General features: G+C 43.3%; 1 protein-coding gene across 6 annotated transcripts in view; it reads right to left on the reverse strand.

Annotated features, from left to right (window-relative positions):
* ERC1 (ELKS/RAB6-interacting/CAST family member 1) overlaps positions 1–20,441 on the reverse strand; it is a 368,179-nt gene that overhangs the window by 72,557 nt on the left and 275,181 nt on the right. For all 6 annotated transcript variants that reach the window (XM_067008464.1, XM_067008463.1, XM_067008466.1 and 3 more), the window contains one exon: positions 15,943–16,087. In XM_067008464.1, coding sequence (XP_066864565.1) covers positions 15,943–16,087 — 145 coding nt within the window. The remainder of the gene's footprint in view (positions 1–15,942; positions 16,088–20,441) is intronic.

Raw genomic sequence — 20,441 nt, forward strand, 5'->3', positions numbered from 1 at the left:
TACACCCTTCAGACGATAACTCCTTATTCTCCCCTGCGCCAGCCCTGGCAGCTACCATTCCACTGTCTTTAACGATCTCGATTACTCTAAGTACCTCGCATATGTGGACTCTTACAGTATTTGATTTTTTGTGACTGGCTATTTTCACTGAGCATAACATCCTCAAGTTTCATCCATGCTGCAGCATTCTGCAAATTTTTCAAGTCTGAATAATGTTGCCTTGTATGCATGTACCACAGCTTGCTTATCCAGATTCCTTCACCAATGGACACTGTGGTTGCTTCTCCATCTTAGCGATTGTGAATAATGCTGTTCTGAATATAAGTGTACAAATATCTTGTCAAGATCCTGCCTTCAATTCTTTGGATGAATACCCAGAAGTGGAACTGCTGGATCATATGGTAATTCCATTTTTAATTTTTTGAGGAACTGCCATACTGTTTTCCACAGCAACCATACCATCTTATATTCTAATACTGCACAAGGATTCCAATTTCTCTGAATCTTAGCCAACACTTGTTTTCTGTTTTGATAATAGCCATCCTAATGGGTGTGATATGGTATCTCATTATAGTTTGATTTGCATATCCCAAAGATTAGTGATGTCGAGCATAATTTCATGTTCTTATTGGCCATTTGTATGTCTTTGGAGAAATGTCTATGCAAGTCCTTTGCCTATTTTTGAATTGGGCTGTTTGTTTTTGTTTATTTGTTTGTTAGGTTTTAAAAGTTCTCTATATATTCTACATATTAATCCCTTATCAGATATATGATTTGCAAATATTTTCTCCCATCTGCTGGTTTCCTTTTTATTCTGTTGTGTCTTTTTGATACACAAAATTTTTAAATTTCCAGAAGTCCAATTTGCCTATTTCTTTTGTGACTTGTGCCTTTAGTATCACATCCAAGAAATCACTGCCAAATCCAATGTCATGAAGTTTTTATACTGCTTTCTTCTAAAAATTTTATTGTTTTAGGTCTCATGCTCTGGTCCTTGATTCAACTGGATTTAATTTTTGTATATGGTGTTAGGTAAGGGTCCAAATTCATTCTTTAGCATGTGGATGTCCTGTTTTCCCAGCACCATTTGTTGAATTGACTGTTCTTTTCCCATTGAATGGTACTGGCACCCTTGTCAAAAATCATCTGACCATGTATGTAAGGGTTTATCTCTGGGCTCTCTATTCCACTGGTCTATAAATCTGTCTTTATGCTAATAGCACATTGTTTTGATGCTTTTAGATTTGTAGTAAGTTTTGAAATCAGGAACTGTGAGTTCTCCAGTTTTGTTTTTTTTTCAAGATTGCCCTGGCTTATTCAGGGTCCTATGAGATTGATTCCATATAGATAGTAGGGTGGGTTTTCTATTTCTGAAAAAAAGCATCTCTGGAATTTATATGTGACTGCATGAATCTGTAGATTGCTTTGGGCAGTAGTGATATTTTAACAATTTTAAGTCTTCCAAAACCATGAACCAGGAATATGTTTCAGTTAATTTATGTCTTCTTTAAATTCTTTCAGCAATGTTTTGTATTGTTCATTGTACAAACCCATCACCTCCTTGGTTAAGTTAATTCCTCAGTATTTTAATCTTTTTAATGCTATTGTGTGTGAAATTGCTTTTGTAATTTCCTTCTCAGGTTGTTCATTGTTCGTGTATAAAAACACAAATTTTTATATGTTGACTTAAAAAATTTTTTTTGAAGATTACTATTATTCTATTTTATTTATTTATTTATTGGCTGCATTGGGTCTTAGCTGTGGCATGTGGGCTCTTCGTTGCGGTGGGCGGGTTTCTCTCTAAATGTGGCGTGCGGGCTCATCAGTTGCAGCACGCAGGCTCTCTAGTTGTGGCATGTAGGCTCCAGGGCGTGTGGGCTCGGTAGTTGCAGCACGCAGGCTCCAGGGTATGTGGGCTCTGTTGTTGTGGCGTGCAGGCTTCAGAGTGCGTGGGTTCTGTAGTTGTGGCACGCAGGCTCTCTAGCTGTGGCATGCGAGCTCAGTAGCTGCAGTGTGCGGGCTTACTTGGCCCATTGCATGTGGGATCTTAGTTCCCCAACCAGGGATCGAACCAGCATCCCCTGCATTGCAAGACAGATTCTTAACCACTGGACCACCAGCGAAGTCCTGTATGTTGACTCTTTGCATCCTACTTTGCTGAATTCATTTACTAGTTCTAACAGCTTTTTTTTTCTGTGAGAAATCCTTAGGATTTTCTACATATAAGCTCATACCACCTGCAAACAGAGATAATTCTGCTTCTTCCTTTCCATATTGGAGTTCTTTTATTTATTTATTTATTTATTTATTTTTGCTTAACTGCTCTGGATAGAACTTCCAGTACTATGTTGAAAAGAAGTGGTGAGGGACTTCCCTGGTGGTCTAGTGGTTGACACTTTGCCTTCCAATGCAGGGGGTGCAGTTTTGATCCTTGGTTGGGGAGCTAAGATCCCACGTGCCTCGTGGCGAAAAAACCAAAGCTTGAAGCAGAAGCAATACTGTAACAAATTCAATGAAGACTTTAAAAATGGTCCACATAAAAAAAAAAAAATTAAAAAAAAAAAAAAAAGGCAAAGAAGTGGTGAAAGCAGGTACTCTTGCCTTGTTCCTGATCTCAGAGGAAAAGGTTTCATTTCAGTCTTTCACTATTGAGAATGATGTTTGCTGTGGGATTTTCATATATGGATTTTATTATGTGGAGGTAATTGAGTGTTTTTATCATAAAAGGGTGTTGAATTTTGTCAAATCATGAGATGATCGTGTGATTTTTTTTTTCCCCCTTTATTCTGCAGATGTGGTTTATTACATTGATTAATTTTTGTATGTTGAACCAGCCTTGCATTCCAGGAACAAATCCCTCTTAGTCATGATATATGATGTTTTAATATGCTGTTGAATTCTGTATGCTAGTATTTTGCTGAGGATTTCTGCAACAATGTTCATAAAGGATACTGGTTTGTAGTTTTTTTTTTTTGTAGTCTCTTTGCCTGGCTTTGTTTTCAGGGTAATGCTGGCCTCACAGAATGAATTAGGAAGTATTCCTTTGCCATTTTGGGAAACATCTGAGGAGGACAGGTATTAGTTCTTCTTTAAATGTTCTTCTTTAAAGAATTCAGGAATGAAGTCATCAGGTCTAGGGCTTTTCTTTGTTGGGAGATATTTGATTACTGACTCAATCTTCTTACTAGGTCTAACTCAGATTTTCTATTTCTTCATGATTTAGTCTTGGTAGTTTTTCTGCTTCTAGGAATTTGTTTGTTTCACCTAGGTTATCCCATTTTTTGGCTTACAATTGTTCACGGTACTCTCTTATAATCCTTTTTATTTCTGGAGAATCAACAGTAACATCTCCATTTTCATTTCTGATTTTAGTAACTGAGATTTCTTTTTTTTCCTTAGTCCATATAGCTAAAAGTTTATCAATTTTGTTGACTTTTTCTAAGCAAAAGTTTCATTGGTTTAACTGATTTTTCTCTACTGTTTTTCTATTCTCTGTTTTATTGATCTCTGCTTAAATCTTTATTATTTCCTTTCTTCTGGTGGCTTTGGGATAGTTTGCTTTCCTTCTTCTACTTCCATAAATTATGAAGTTATATTGTTGATTTGAGATCTTTCTTGTTTTTTAATTTAAGCATTTGCAGCTACAAATTTCCCACGGCACTGCTTTCACTATGTCCCAGAAGTTTTGGTAAGTTGTATTTTCATTTTCATTCACCTCTAAGTATTTTCTAATTTCCCTAGTGATTTCTTCTTTGATCTATTGGTTGTTTAAACGGGTATTGTTCAATTTCCACAACTTTGTAAATTTTTCAGTTTCACTTTTGTTACTAATTTCTAACTTCATCCTGTTGTGGTCAGAGAATATACTTTGTATGATACCTATCTTTTAAAATCTACTGTGGTCTAACATATGGTCCATCCTGGAAAACACCCCACGTGCATGTGAGAAGACTGTGTACATGCATACCTTGGAGATACTGAGCGTCAGTTCCAGACCCATGTGATAACGCAAATATTGCAATAAGTGAGTCACGTGAACTTTTTTCTTTCCCAGTGCATAAAAAGTTATGTTTACACTATACTGTAGCCTATTAAATGTGTAATAAAAAATTACAGACTTTAATTAAAAACATTGCTAAACACTGCTAACTATCACCTGAGCCTTCAGTGAGCTGTAGTAGTAAAATCAAAGATCACTGATCACAGATCACTCTAACAAATATGATAGTAATGGAAAAGTCTGAAATATTGTGAGAATTACCAAAATGTGACAAAGAGACACAAAGTGAGCAAATGGTGTCAGAAAAGTGTCACCTACAGACTTGCTTGATGCAAGGTCGTCACAAACCTTCAATTTGTAAAAAACAAAAACAAAACCAAAAAACCCCAACAACAACAAAACATAGTATCTGTGAAGCACAATAAAATGAAGTGCAATAAAATGAGGTATGCTGTCTGCTGTTACTGCTGGGTAGAGTGTTTTGTATATGTCTGTAATGTCTAGTTGGTTTACTGTGTTGTTTAACTCTGTTATTTCCTTACCTATGTTCTATCCATTACTGTGAATGGGGTACTGAAGTCTCCAACTATTACTGTAGAACTGTCTACTTGTTCCTTGAATTATGTCAGGTTTTGCTTCATATATTTTGATGGTTTGTCCATTGGTGTGTAAATGTTTATATCTGTTTCACTGTCCTGCTGTATTGAACCTTTCATTAATATATAACATGCTTCTTTGTCTTTTGTAAACTTTTTCAATTTAAAGTCTGTTTTCTTATATTAGTAGAGTCATTTATGCTCTCTTATGGTCACTATTTGCATGGAGTAACTTTTTCCATCCTTTCATTTTTAAACTTTTTTGTGTCTTTGGACATCAAGTGGGCCTCCTGATGACAGCACATAGTTGGTTTATCTGTTTTTATCCAATCTGTCAATCTCTGTCTTTTGATTGGAGAGTTTAACCAATTTACATTTAAAGTAATTACTCCTAAGGAGGGGCTCACTTCTGTCATTGCGCTATTTATTTTCTACATGCCCTATAGTTTTTTTTGTCCCTCACTTCCTGCATTATTGCCTTCTCTTGTATTTAGCTGATTTTTTTTTTTTGTAGCAAAATGTTTAAATTCCTTTCTTACTTCCTTTTGTGTATATTCTATATCTATTTTCTTTGTGGCTACCATGGGGATTATATCGAACATCCTAAAGTTATAACTGTCTAATCTGAATTTACACCAGCTTAACTTCAATAACATATAAAAACTCTGTTCCTTTACAGCTCTGTCCCCACCCTTTCTAGCTGTTGATGTCACAAAACTACACGTTTATATAATGTGTAACCCCAAACATAAAAGTAATACTTCTTAATGCACCAGTCTCCTAAATTATGTAGAAAATAAGATGTGGAGTTACATACCAAAGTTACAGTAATATGAGCTTTTACACCTAATTTTTTCCCCTTAAATCTATTAGTCTCTTAAATGATGCATAAAACAAAAACTACAGTTACATACCATTGTTACAATAATACTAGCTTTTGTAATTGCCCATGTATTTACCTTTATTGAGATCTTTATTTCTCCATGCAGCTTCAGGCTACTGTCTAGTGTCCTTTCATTTCACCCTGCAGGACTCCTGTGAGCATTTCTTGCAGGGCAGATCTAGTGGTCATGATCTCCTGCAGCTTTTGTTTAACTCAGACTGTCTTAATTTCTCCCTCAATTTTCAAGGAGAGTTTTACTGGATATAGGATTCTTGATTTTTTCTTTTAGCTCTTTGAATATATCAGCCTCCCCAAAAAAGTCTTCTGGCCTCCAAAGATTCCGATGAGAAATCTGCTGAAAATCCTATTGAGGATCCCTTGTATGTGACGATTCTCTCTTCATCTTCTGAAAGTTTGATTATAATGTGTCTCACTTTGAATTCATCTTACTTAGAGTTTGCTGAGATTCATGCATGTTTATATTTATGTCTTTCAGCAAATTTGGGAAGTTTTCACCATTATTTCTTTAGATATTCTCCCTGCCCCTTTCCCTCTCTCTTCCTCTGGGATTCCCATGATGCATATGTTGGTCCACTTAATGCTGTCCCATAGGTCCCTAGGCTCTGTTCACTTTTCTTAAATCATTTTTCTTTCTGCTCCTCAGCCTTGATAATTTCCCTTATCCTATCCTCAAGTGCACCTTCTTTCTTCTGCCTGCTCAAATCTGCCTCAGAATCCGTCTAAGTGAATATTTCATTTCAGTTAATGGACTTTTCAGCTCCAGAATTTCTTTTTAGGTTTTCTGTCTCCTTATTGATATTTCCATTTATCCACACATCATTTTCTTGACATCCTCATTCCAAAAGGGAGAAGTTGGAAGGAGTGAAGGGGTTGTCAGTTCCAAGCAAATTTGAAATCCAGCAGAACACATTCCATTAGGCTTCAAGACCTGTGAACAAGGCCTCTGTGGCTCAAGGCTGTGCCCTCTGGCCACGTGGTGGCTTCACTGGCCTCTGACTCTGGGCCCCCAGCAGCTCTGCTGACACAAAATCTTAACTTTTAAGTTTTGATATTTTAAGGTAAAACTAATCAATACTATCAGAATTCAGGCAAGCAGTTACTTGCAGGACTGAGCAGGGTATAGAGGGAGCATGAGGGCTTGTTTCTGGGGTGCTGGTAAAAATGATCTGCTTCTTGGATGTGTATGCTGGTCACACGAGAGTGTTTCCTTGTGAACATTCACGACATGTACGCTTAGATGTGTACTTTTCTATGTGTATATTTCAATAAAAAAGATTTTTTTTAAAAAAGGTTGTATAACAAGAAGATTTCAGCAATAGAGGAAATTATCTCTGGATAGAGAGAGCTATTTCCTTTAATTTAGCTCATGTTTTGTCATTTTCTACAGTTAAAACATTATGGTAATGAAAAGAAGATGTTAAGTTATGGCTGCTTCTACCAGCTGACATAAAAGTGAGAGACCTATTTTAGTCTCAGAGTATTAAAAGATATAATTTAGCTATTTTAATATTATATAGTAAGAGAAATAGTTATTTCAGTGCATGGCTATAAGAACAGTTGTAAGCCAGTGGCTAGTAATATCATTACCATTCAGGAAGATAATCCAGGATTAGGAAATACTGCTATAAACAGTGAATGTCTAAATACAGTTAAAGATGGCAGGGCTTCCCTGGTGGCGCAGTGGTTGGGGGTCCGCCTGCCGATGCAGGGGACACGGGTTCGTGCCCCGGTCCGGGAGGATCCCACGTGCCGCGGAGCGGCTGGGCCCGTGAGCCGTGGCCGCTGCGCCTGCGCGTCCGGAGCCTGTGCTCCGCAATGGGAGAGGCCACAGCAGTGAGGGGCCCGCGTACCACCACCACAACAACAAAAAGATGGCAATCAGCTGAATTAGAACCAGCCTTGAAAACTGCCTTCCGGTAGCATACAGCTCTGCCTGGTTGTTTTTTCTAAATAATAAGGTAGATAGGGAGGCAACTGTGAGGAAAACTGTTGCAGAGATAACTTGATCTTACGAGCCTTCCATTTAGCAGAGAGCGGGACAGAGCTGACTAGAGGGATAGCACACAGTGCCTCCTTCCTCTGGATCCGGGCCAGTGGCTGAGAGCCGATGAAGAAGTCAACCAGGTTCTTACAGGTGTTTAATGTGAGTCTTAATATACAGCCAGGTATTGGTTTCAGGCCTGCAAGGTGGATACATTGGCGAAGAGCACATATATATTTAAACATAGTTCAATCTCTTCGGATATTTCTGGTGAACTGGCTCATTAAAGTGCTAGGGAGGCCTGAAAGGTGCATGTTCAAAACGATTTTCAGAGACCCCCTACTTTTAGAGTTGACTACTGTTAGGCTGCAATGTCAGACGAGTCCAGGAAAAACATCATTCAGACCCTATTCAGAACGCCACACTGAGGAACGTGGCTGGCCATACCACTAGCTTTATTTTAAGCTTCTCCATCTTGAAAAACAGCTACCACAAATCCTGTTTTAGTACCAAAGCTCATCAATTTATTTAGTTAATTAAATTCTTACACTGTATAAAATCTTTGAAATACAGGGGGAAAAGCTCTTGAACCGCAGGTATAATAGATGTTCATTCTTTGGCAGTCACTGTTTTCTAGGAGCTTTTAACAGCTTTTCAATCTCTATTTGCTCTTCTTAAGAATGCAAATTTACTGATTCTTAAATTCTGCTGTTCAAAAGACATCTTAATAAATGATGTGTAATACTTTGGGGCCAGGTTTCCATATATCTGCCCATATACATACATGATGGTAACAGTATTTTCACACCAGAATCATTTGTGATGGTAATTTAGGATTATGACCACACACGTTTTCAAACTTGGCTGCTTAAAAATTGGTCTATCTGATTTCAGATGCTCTCTGAGTTCTCAATCAGAACTCTCCAACTCTCGTTAATTCAGTCAACAATTTCTAAAAGATAACTGTTGAAAATGAGAAGGTATCTGTTGACATAAGATAGGGAATAGATTTTGGCCTGTCAAGATTCTGACCTTTTAAACTGAGCACAGTCCATTATGGTAATTTATTTTCACTGTAATTTAGAAAAGATCTTATTAAAGTACTATTTATCACGGAGAGAGCTACTGGGTCATTAATAATACAGCTAAACGCTACTGAACTCTCTAACCAAAAGCCCACAGTGACGGCGACACATTTCGGGGTAGTGATCAGCAGTGTTGGCAATGGGGTGACATGATGTGTTCCGAGTCCCGGCTCCGTCGCTCACTAGCTATGAGACTTTGGGCAAATTACTCACTGTCTCGCTCTTAGCATCTCCTCTGTACAATAAGGATAACTGTACTTCACAGGGTTGTTGTGAAGAGTATATGAGTTAATTCATGTGAAGCACTCAAAACAAGAGTTAGCTCAATAGGTTTTCGATATTCTTATCTGTGAATAATGTTTGCAAGAAAGCCAGACAGTACAGGTGATTTAAGCTGGTCATGTCCACTGTCCACGGGAAGGGCATTCTGTAGCAGGTAATGGTATAGTTTTACATCACTCCTCTCATCCTTGAACACAGATATCACTTAATTCCATATTCACTTTTAATAAGTATCCACATCAGTTCAAAAGGGACCAAAAGAGACAGTAGGAATAGATTCTGTGGAGCGCACTGGTCTGAACTGATTCCCGCCAAGAGAAGTGTAGTGAGGGAAAGGGGAACCACCCTAAACCAGCCTTCCTTTTACTCGTGTTTAATGAGATCCTCAGACCAAGGTCAAGGAGCACAGGAAACAGTCATAAATCATGCCACCTGACGGGAGAAGGAATGGGGCACGTGCACTGGGGCAGGAAATCTGTGTTGATTTATTTGCATGGAGACAATTCAAGAGGGATCGGGAGACTGAGAAGGTGTATAAATTCCCTGTGGCAGCACAAAAGGCAGCGTCTGACAACAGGAAGGGCAAGCTAGATTTGATGCTAGAAAAGAAGGGAAGAGTCTTTTCAAATTTTTGTGAAGAATTTTTCTACATCTGGAATTGATGACAAAAAAGATGGAAGAGATGGAGGAAAGGAGCCTGGGAGGATTCCAGATTTCCCCACATCTCCCAGCCTCTGGACTTCACTTAACTCCAAGCAGGCAGAACTCATCAAAATATGATCTATTTCTTTGTAGGATACAAAAAAGGTTTCAAGGGGATAGTGAGTAACCAGGATTTCTTTTTTTTTTTTTTTTTTTTTTTTTTTTTGCGGTACGCGGGCCTCACTGTTGTGGCCTCTCCCTTGCAGAGCACAGGCTCCGGACGCGCAGGCTCAGCGGCCATGGCTCACGGGCCCAGCCGCTCCGCGGCACGTGGGATCTTCCCAGACCGGGGCACGAACCCGTGTCCCCTGCATCGGCAGGCGGACTCCCAACCACTGCGCCACCAGGGAAGCCCACCAGGATTTCTTTTAAACTTTAAAATGCAATACTTACTACTTTCATAAAATAAGGAAATTTCTATAGGCAGATTTAAACAATCCTTACATACGTGTTTTCTTATGCTTTACAATTCCTTCTTTTAAAACTGTTCCCAGTGTCAGCAATTAGCAGGTAATATAGCTATAGGTAAATATATTGACTTGTCAAAAATTGGAAAATACAGAACTTGAGACCTCAAAATTAATTTTATCTATCCATCTAATATTATAGAGGAGGAAGATAAGACCAGAGAGGTAAGTTAGGAAGCTTGTGACTTGATTCATTAAAAAAACTGAAAGAACAAATCAGTGGCCAACACTTGGATACCCAGAGATCTGTAAGTGAAGGGGGTCGGAAAGCACAAACTTCCGGTTACTAGATTAAGTCCTGGCAATGTGACGCACAGAGCGGTGACGCGAGTGAACAATACCGTGCTGTGCGTCTGAAGGTAACCGAGAGTCAAGATCTTAAAAGTTCTCATCACAAGAAAAAACAATGTAACTGTGTGGTGACGGGTGTAAACTCAACTTGCCGTGGTGATCCTTTCACAACGTACACACAGCTCACATCATTATGTTGCACACCTAAAACTCATATAATGCTGTCTGTCCATTACACCTCAATTTAAAAAGAGAGATTTATATATACGGATTCTCTGCGTGGGGTGGTGTGGGTGACTGGATAACGCAGGGCTCTTGTCTTGCACGGTCACAACGAGCTGGAATTAAAAGCGGCGGCCTCTCTGGACAAAGCACGTGGCACCCAGCTCATCATGGTCTCTCCTCTTGTCTTACATGCGTCCCTCCCCTCTTGAGTTACGGCATCTGCCTGGCCCACACAGCCCTCGGGCTCGGGGCTATGAGGCATCTGAAGAGTACTCTGCAGCTCGTGAAGCGCTGTGCATTGGCTGACGGGGCTATTACTGCTCCAGATGGTGCATTTGGCTTGTCAACAGTTACCGGTGGGGGCTCCTACATGTGAAGAGGACACTGCGGCTCAGAGTAAATAAGCAGAGCCACTCGAGGGACAGCAAGGGAGCAGTGCTGCTGCTTCTTTCCTCCTCCCTCTCGCAGTTCAGCTTCTGCCCAAAGGAGGACGAACGTGCGAATGAAGAAAAGCAAAGCACGGCTTTGCTAATGTAAAGGGGGAAAACCAACTCCATGGCTAGGAGACTCCACACTACAGAGATGAGTCTTGAAGTGAAGAGGAAAGCAGAGACCGAGCTGAGGAAGCAGAAGGCAATTCCAGAGGTGAGGGCAGTGAACGGAAAACGCTTTGCATCCAGTTCCTTTCAACTAAATCTGGATACCATCGGCAGGAAACATGTAGCTGATCCTAACGTTTGCCGTGGTTTAGAGGAAGAAGTATGTATACTGAACCCTTAATACGTAAGCATCGAGAACTGAAGGGACATAGGGTAATTAAAACGAGATGAGTGGGTTTATCGGACCAAGTCATTACGGGCTGTTGAAGCATGAAATAAGGACTGAACTGTAACCGTCTGCTCTGTCAACTTCTGGGTATCGGACAGTGTAGCCAGCAGCAGGTTTTCACTCTCTGTGATCACCCCGTGCCAGTCACCTTCAGGGGCTAACGCCACACGGACGGCTGAGAGGCTGGCCCGCGGACACGGCAGGTAGAGGACAGAGCAGGCAGGCCAGCTCGGCACCCGGGGAAGGGGTCCTCCGGCAGCGCCGGACGCCCGCGTGTCCTCTGAGAGACGCTGCTGCGGCCCGGCACCTGGCACCGCGGGCGCGTGCAGAGCCTCCAGCGCGGACGCTGGCCTCACCACCAAGAAGGCAGGCGCTTGGCGACGCGGCCCCCCGCGAGCAGCCTCTGCAGCACCCCCGCTACCTCAGCGCTTGCTGTTTATTTTTTCTTCGGTTCACGGACAACTCAGGAGCTCTCTGTAGCTTTACCCTATTGCTGTCCTCTTTTCACAGAATGTGAAACCGTTTTGTTGTTCTCTCTCCAATGCTAGATGTCCCTTTTAAACTAGTTTTAATACTATGATGAATGGCTTTTCCCAGCTGTTCCAGAACTGGTGGCCCAGGCCCAACGCCGGGGACCAAGGAGAGCTCAACAGGTCACGTTCTAGAAGGCGCACGAAGGGGGTGGGGGGCAGAAAAGGCACCACCGCCCACCAGGCCGGCCCCTCACAGCACATGCCTTTCCTGGGTTGAGGCTGGTGTGCGGTGACGCCAAGTCTGGCAGGAGGAGTCTTGACGTCACGGGGAGCAGACAGTCAGGCACAAGGGGCCTGTGCTCAGCGAGAGAGGCCCAAAGAGAATTCAGCCCTAAATCCTAGAGTCTTCAATCTTGAAGACGGGGTGTGAGTAGAAGAAAAGGAAACAGGCTTCTCCTTCCTTTGTCTGGTACCTGCTCAGTCATCGGACCGGCTGGCCTGCCTGCGCTTCCGCGAGGAGGAGAAAGGACACCTACAGACAGAGGGCAGGACGGACGGGGGGGCACGCGGCAGCCGACGCGCTCTCGCTCTTCGGCCCAGCGAGGAGCAGCCGGGTCCGCGTCTTCTGGGCACCGCTCACCCCTCGGGGGTCAACGCTGGCCAGAGGAGCGGCATCCAAGGGCTGCCGTGGCATCAGAGGACCCCAGCGCCAAAGGAAGAGGGAGAGAGGCACGAAGAGGACGGAACCCGTCCCTGCCCGCCGCGGGCCCCTCTTGGGGGTGGAGGCAGGCAAGAGAGGATGGAGCGAGTTCTGCTCTGATGCCTCGTGTGCCTTCTGAGGTCAGAGAGTAAAGTGGTCTTTTCTAGAGCTGAACACACACATGGAATCTCAGAGCACGTACTCCTCTACATCTGGGCAGTGTCTCACCACAGGAGGACACCGCCGTTTGCTTGTTCACTCACTGCTCGTAGCAGCCAGCCTTCCAGGCCGCCGGCACTGGTTCCGCCACGGTGCAGGCGGCTGGCGCACGTGGTCAACAGGACAAGGGGAAGTGACGGTGTGCCCCTTCCAAGGCAGGTTATAAGGACATCGTGGCTTCCATCTTGGCTGCTCTCTTCCCCTCCCCCGGATCATGTGCTTAGGGGGAGCCAGCCCCATGTCCTAAGTAACCCCATGGAGAAGCCTAAAAGGTGCAGAGCCCCAGGCCATGTGAGGGACCCTGGAAGTGAGCCCTGTAGCCCCAGCCAAGCGTCAGGTCACTGCAGGCCTGGCCGAGGGCCTGACTGCAAACTCAGGGGGACCCCGAGTGAGAACGATCAGCTTGGACTGGTGCCCTGGGCCTGCTCGGCGGCTGTCAGGACCCTCAGGTCCACCTGACGAGGCAACAAGGCAGGGGAGAAGTTCATGGGCAGGTACCCCGGGCGCCACGGGCAGCTCCCGGAGACTAGCCAGCCGGTAACGGGACAGCGGGCAGGACTTCGTAGAAGACAATTACTGACAGCCAGATTCACCTAATTCAGATATTTTTTCATATTGGACCTACTGAAAGTACTTGGGGCAACAGTGAAGTCCCCCCTTTTCCATTAACAACTTAGGGATTAGGGAAATTAAGCAGTCTTGTGAGGCTAAAGAAGTAAAATACACAAAACACGAGAGAAAACGAAGGAAGTCTGTGAAAATGCTTGTCTGAGGAGGACAGGATCCCCTACTGCCGCCAGGACCACCCGGGGGTCAGGCAAGGAAGGAGGGGAGGGCGGGGGCCGCTGGGAGAAGACGGCAGGGCCAGAGGGCGCTACCTGGTCCGGGACAGTGAGCCGGAAGACCAGAGACCCTGTGAGCAGCTCGGCCAGGTGAGCAGGTGACAGCACGTCCGTCTGACGATCAGCTCACCCCCCAGGGACAGACAGGTTTCCGCAGGACACGCACCAGGGGACCTCAGCTCACGACGCGGCTCTGCACGGACACTCTACCCGCCTCGCGACCTCGGTCCTCTCCGAAGACACTGACTGGCCCTCACTAACGGCCCCCTAACGCGACGGGAGAAGCAGCCACTTCCCGGCTGGGAGGGGGAAGCACAGGCCCAGGGCGGCCGCCCACCACACGGGCACAGGTGCGTCGTTTACGGCCCCTCGGCCTCCTCAGTCAGCAGAGCTAGCCTTAGCCACTCATGACGTAACGGACACTGATAATTTGTTCAGAAAATACGAAATAAGGACCAATTAGAATTAGTTACAGCTCTTCAAGTGAGACAGTTTGAGCGATGTGAGCCGGGGTGACAAGCTGCTGATAAAGTTTTTGCTCAGTTTTCTTCTGTAATATGAAAGAAGTCTCTCTCTCTCTCTCTCTCTCTCTCTTTTTTTTTTCTTGGTCAAGCTAGGTGACCTGAAAATGTTTACGTGGCAGAATTCCCACAAATGCTGGATAAAGCGGTTGAACTTGCAATAAAGGGAGGCCCCCAGAGCACCTTTGTTTTGCTTTCCCTTGTGTCACCGCACCCAGGAGAGGGTGAAAGTTCACAGTGAATTCCATCTCTTAAAGGGACGAACTTCTAGGGGTAGCAGAGCTTAAGTGGGTAAAAGTTCTCTTTCACTTGCAGACGAGCGCTGGGCTGTTTTTGCTGCTCATCTGCCTGTATCTTGCAGTGGGAACATCTTCTGGTGTTTTCTCAGCAAAGTCAGCCACATAAATAAAGTCTATTTATAAGCAGTTTTATTAGTCTTTAAAATAGAGAAAATATCTTTATTGTGTAAATAGTGATTCTTGTTTATTTGAACATTAAATATGATGCTAGAACTTCCCCGGTGGCGCAGTGGTTAAGAATCTGCCTGCTAATGCAGGGGACACGGGTTCGAGCCCTGGTCCGGGAGGATCCCACGTGCCACGGAGCAGCTAAGTTCGTGCGCCGCAGCTACTGAGCCCTCACACCTAGAGCTGGTGCTCCGCAACTAGAGAAGCCCGCGTGCCGCAACTAGAGAAGCCCGCTCCCAGGGACGAAGACCCAACACAGCCAAAAATAAATAAATGAAAAATGATGCTATCGGTTGATGACTGATCCTCTAAAGTAGAAAAAAAGAAATTCCTTCACTTGGAAACTCTCTCCTGCTCTGATTACTTCAGGCAGAGGGGCGAACGTGGGCAGCCCGAATGTACGGGAAAGCGGCAGAGGATGCAAGGGATGACCCAGAGGGCAGGGGGTGGAGACCCACGTAGAACAGGAGTGGCAGGAACAGCATTAAAGATGAAGAGGGCTCAGACTTTGAAATTCAGCTTTTTCTCCTCACCTTCAAAGGGGAAAAAGATCCGCCCCAGTTTTAAAACTGTGCTAAAGTATACACAACATAAAATTTACCATTTTAACCATTTTTAAGTGTGCAGTTCTGTCCACTAAGTATATTTACATTGTTGTGCAACCGTCATCAATGAGGAAATTTCTAGCTTTTATTTTCACAGATGAAAGGCCTCATGTAAGTATTAAGCATTAAATTTGGGTGGAAAAGAAAAGGGCAAAACTTTGCTCTTACCATCAGCGTCTACCCAGCCTTGAATAACAGGAAATCACTTAAATGAAAATATCCTTAGTGCCTTCTGTAGCGGGAATCTGACTGGACGTAAGGGATAAGACTTTTCACCTGCTGCTGGTATGTGCACACCACCACCAGCTCCACACCACTGCTGCCTGCCCTTACATGCGGCCTCTGCCCCTGGAGGCACCACCGAGGACCCCAACAGCCCTTGCAGATACCCCACAGCACTTGCCAAGGACCACGCAGTTGTCAGTGCTGTGACAACCCCTGCGGCCCGACCCCGAGAGACACGCAAAAAAAAAAAAAAAAAAACCAAAAAAAACCTTTTTTCATTTCCAACGGGCAGAATTTCATCCAGCCATCGCAAAAGTTAAAAAAGTTCTAAGACGTGTGACACCTTCTAAACCAGTCCTCTTACCAAGAATGCTCTGCGCTTCCTAGACAAAGCAGAGATTTGAGGGCTGAAGTCTCTGCTGGTGAAGATCAATTAGAGAAAGATCAGACATCTGGCCCGAGATGGGAGACCTGAGTGCATGAGCTGGCACAGACGCGGGCAGCCTACCCCCAGCCCCACCAGTCATACCTGCTGCTTGAGCTGCTGCACGAGCCGGTCCTTCTCCCGCTTCAGGGCAGCCACTTCTTCCTGGGTCTTCTTCTTCGAGGATGAAAGCTCCAGAAGAGCTATATTGGCATCTTTCTCACTGATGGCGGCCAGAAGGGCTTCCTGCCTGCAAAAGAAAGAAAACATCCAGATTTCCATCTAGTCCTCACAGCAATCCTCAAGTTACTATTACCATTAACCCCATTTTATGGGCGATGAAACTAAGGCTTAGAGAGTGTATGCAGCTGCCCAAGTTCACACTTGAAGCAAGTGGTCCGGGCAGGAATCCCATTCAGGGCTTCTTGACTCTAAATGTCTTTATCAGGTCGTTATACTGACATCTTAATGAAGAGTTCCTAGATCTAGTTGTAGTTAAACTTGGAAAGTAAACAAAGTTAATGACTTTTTTTTAAAGTAAGAATTATCCTGTCATCTATACATTTTACCCATTTGACTCATTCTTTTGATAAGTATTCTGCCGTTTCCAGGCAAATGAGGCACCACTAAAACTGAAAACATTTTTATGTACAGAATGTATAACAAACTGTAAACATTAGTAAATAGGATTCAGGAAATCAGCCAGCTGTTCCCAGGGCACTCTGAACATCTATGAATCTTTTTATCTCATCAATGCAAATACGTTTCCAGTCAAGGCTTTACTTGGCAATGATCTGCACATTTTGAAACAACAGCTTAAACTTCACTGATTCCTTGTGGTTTACCTAACAACTATTTTTGGGTTCATATCCAGAAGGAAAAGCAGGTGGGATTTTAGAGGAGGGGCACTGAACTGAGAAATTTACAAAATTATCAGAATGAAGTTGGTGCACAATTAGTCTCATAGTCTAAATGCATTCCTCTATAGCTCATCTTTTATGTAATAAGTCATCTGGAAGAAAACAGATTTGATCTACAGGAACGATAAAAGTGGCCTGAGCTTTTGACCTGAGGAAATGCTGGATCTGAGAATGCACTGCCCAAGTTTAACCTTGCTTCTGTCCCTTGTTAAGATAATTACGCTTCAACAGCAGAGTCATATGGAAGAGTTTTAGTTTAGCCACGAACTGGAAGACTATCTTTTGCACATTCTGACAAGGATATTCCACACTCAGATGGGTAGGTCTGGGGAACTCTGAACAAGCAGTGCCAACAAATGGAAGATGTAGATCGGTTTACAGCATGGAAATGCAGATTTGTTTAACTAGTCTTTGCTGTTGGAAGGGAAGATTCATTGACCTCCGTACAACTTTCCACTGTCCTCACTCTACATGAGTCTAAGAAATGGCAGATGGCTTATCCCATGAAGTCAACACCAAAGGGATAACGACAGTCTAAATATATCCACTGACCACTTGAAAAAAATATGTTAAGTGGTGAAATGAGCTTAAAGGTGAAGGAGTTCAAGACGGTCTCACTCGGTGGTTTCCTGTTAATTGCTGTCACCTGTTCCCTTTTGGGAAGCCCAGGGACTGACAAGCTGGAACGAGAAATGTGCCTTCTCAATAAGGGGGCTGCATTTCTGTGCATCAATAGTCAGAATGACACATTTAGCAGCAGGCAAATAACAGAAGACGAATGAAAGATAAATTACTCTGTCCAGTTAGACCAAGTCATGAGAACTTCTGCCGAATGCAAGATAAAAGGCGATAGGATCTGAGTTCCATTCTGTACTTAAGGAAAGAAGCATCATAATATGAAATGGTAAAAATTATCCTATACTGTTGAAACATCTTGACTGAATTCCAAATTCTTTTATAAATGATATACTTGGCCAGCTAGTGTGGTACAGTTAATCTCTGGGGTAAAATGTCACATTCCCCAAATGCAATATGATATAACAGGTGCCAATTCATATTCTCAATTTTAAAATAAAGGATGTGGCACTGGACTCTGAGCCATTGGAATGGTGCCTTTTAAAGTAAGATATATATTTTGAAGTCTTTTTTTCTTTTTCTATACGATTCAAATAGAAATTTTATTATGTCATTGATAACTATTTACTTTTTATTGAGCACTGATAATATACTATGAACTGCACAGAATCAAATTTTCTCTCCCATACACAAGGCTCTCACCTTCTAAAAATTCCGTAGCAGATTAACATACCACTGTCCTTTCCACTTTAAAACTATACTCTTGATATTGACTTCTACATGTGTATGTGCCTATAAAGGGCAATTCACAGTCAAGAGAATGAAATGTTTTGATTACATATTGCACATATGATCGTGTAAACTCTGGGTAATGTTAGTATCTTTTGTGGGTTTATTAGCTTTCAGGTTTTTCTCTTGTTTTTGGAAGGGGACAGAGATTGTACTGTTTTGCCTATAATTTTGGTAAATTTGAAATGGACACCACGGGAAGAACAACTTCCTGAAAACAATTTGGAGGACAGGAACAAAAATAAAGCTAATAAATAGTAACAGCCATCTAATTTTTGGGGAATAAGAAAAACTCTTGTTCCCTCAATACATGTGATAGTAAGGACCGTATCTGTAGTTGAGCTTATGTGGTTAAGTTTTACTCAAGTGTCTAAACTAAAAAATTTTAAGAATACCCTGCTTTTCAGAGGGAATGGAATTTCGAGTGAAAAAAAGCAAATAGCAAAAAGGATCTTATTTTAGTCGCCACCAATTCTTAATATAACTGCTTCTTTGAAAGAAAGGTGTTTTCTGATAACAAAGTAATGTTCATTCATTGGTGAAAAACGGGAAGATACAGAAAACGGTGAAGAAGGACATAAGAATACCTGAAATAATTCCTTTCTAATCAATTACTTGGGAGCTGAAAGTCAGCTATTCTAACACTAATATGGGTATTTCAAAGAAAACGAACCTTGCTGGGGATTAATAATCAACTTCAAAAGCTTTACTAATCCAAGGCTCCCCACAGAAAAGGAACACTTCCTGACTTCATTTCCCAGGAGCCCAGAGCGAGTAAGTGAAGCACACGAAACGCAAAAGGGAACACACACAGGCCACACGCCCAGACACACGAGGAACTAAAATGCTCTTCCTGCCAAATCACTCTCCTTGTTCTGTTAGTGGCTTTTCCTCAGTTAAAAAGTTAAAAAATTGAAAATGTGGACACAGAACCTCTCACAGTGATCAGCAATTCCCTACTGCATGACTAACAGGGCCCCTGACTTGCGTAATGAGTAGCGAGTAACAGAAACCCAACTTTCAGTCGCTAGTCTAGTCACGCCGTCCCTGGTGCTGTCAACTACCAGAACAGCTGAACCTGCCCCTTGACCTGCAAATTCTAATAGAATCAAGATGTGTCTCTACAAGTTCTGCTGTGGCATCTGAGCTTCAAGAAATGGTAAGACCACCTTCTCTGTCCCCCTCCCCCTTCCAGCAAATTTCAGAAACGAGAGGCAAATACCTAAGGCAAGTGGAGCTCAAAATCCTGCTGGTGATTCCTGAATCCTTAAGGACAACACACAAGCCCTCGCTTACTAGTAAACGACGGTGGTTGGCAATTTAAGAGTAAGTCCTAGGTAAGTGTGTGTTTAAGAAAAATGCAAGACAGAAAAGGAGTGGGAATGAAGGGACATTTTACAAGTTTATTTTTCCCTCTTCCTCCAACTGGGTATTCCAAACGGAATGATTAACGAATCGTGTTTCATAAGTTTCATAATCCAGAAAACACGAGGAAAGAGAGCAGATGAAAGCAACAGTGAGATCAGTAGCTTTGGACGTATTACTGTCAAAGACACGTGGGCACAGTTTACTCCAATTTTAAGGTGAATCTGGGGCTTCCCTGGTGGCGCAGTGGTTGAGAGTCCGCCTGCCGATGCAGGGGACGCGGGTTCGTGCCCCGGTCCGGGAGGATCCCACGTGCCGCGGAGCGGCTGGGCCCGTGAGCCGTGGCCGCTGAGCCTGTGCCCCGCAACGGGAGAGGCCACAGCGGTGAGAGGCCCGCGTACAGCAAAAAAAAAAAAAAAAAAGATGAATCTGAAATCCAGATTCTCCTACTGATGCCTCCTTTACTTGTAATTTAACCGGTTAACTATCCGGAGTGAAATGTCTTTCACCCCTTCATTTCCCTTGGCGAGGAGGTCCTCCAGCCTCCCTCACGGAGGCCTCAGAGAGCGTGGCAGATATGCCACCTTACGAAAGCTCAGCGGGCGGGCCTGGCTGACATAACCTGAACTTCCAAATCTGGTCCCTGAACATCTCCTTGTGTCCTCTCTAGGGAGCCTTTACTTAGATATTCAGCATTATCTTTAACATAAAATGTCCACACTAAGTCAGGTTTTCCATCCATCATAACGAATCTCCCATTCAACGTTAGCTGAACCACCACACTTCTAGGCCCACAGCCTGAGAACACTGAAAAAACCTGATTTCCTCTTTGTTCCCCAGAACCAATATGCAAGTCTTGTTGATTCTTCCTTTCTAAGAGTTTTGAATGAGCCACCGCTTTGTACCTGCACGTTCACTACCACGGTCCCCACCAGCCTTTTATCACGGGCCTGC

This window comes from Kogia breviceps, chromosome 12, assembly GCF_026419965.1.
Source record: "Kogia breviceps isolate mKogBre1 chromosome 12, mKogBre1 haplotype 1, whole genome shotgun sequence".
NCBI lineage: Eukaryota > Metazoa > Chordata > Mammalia > Artiodactyla > Physeteridae > Kogia > Kogia breviceps.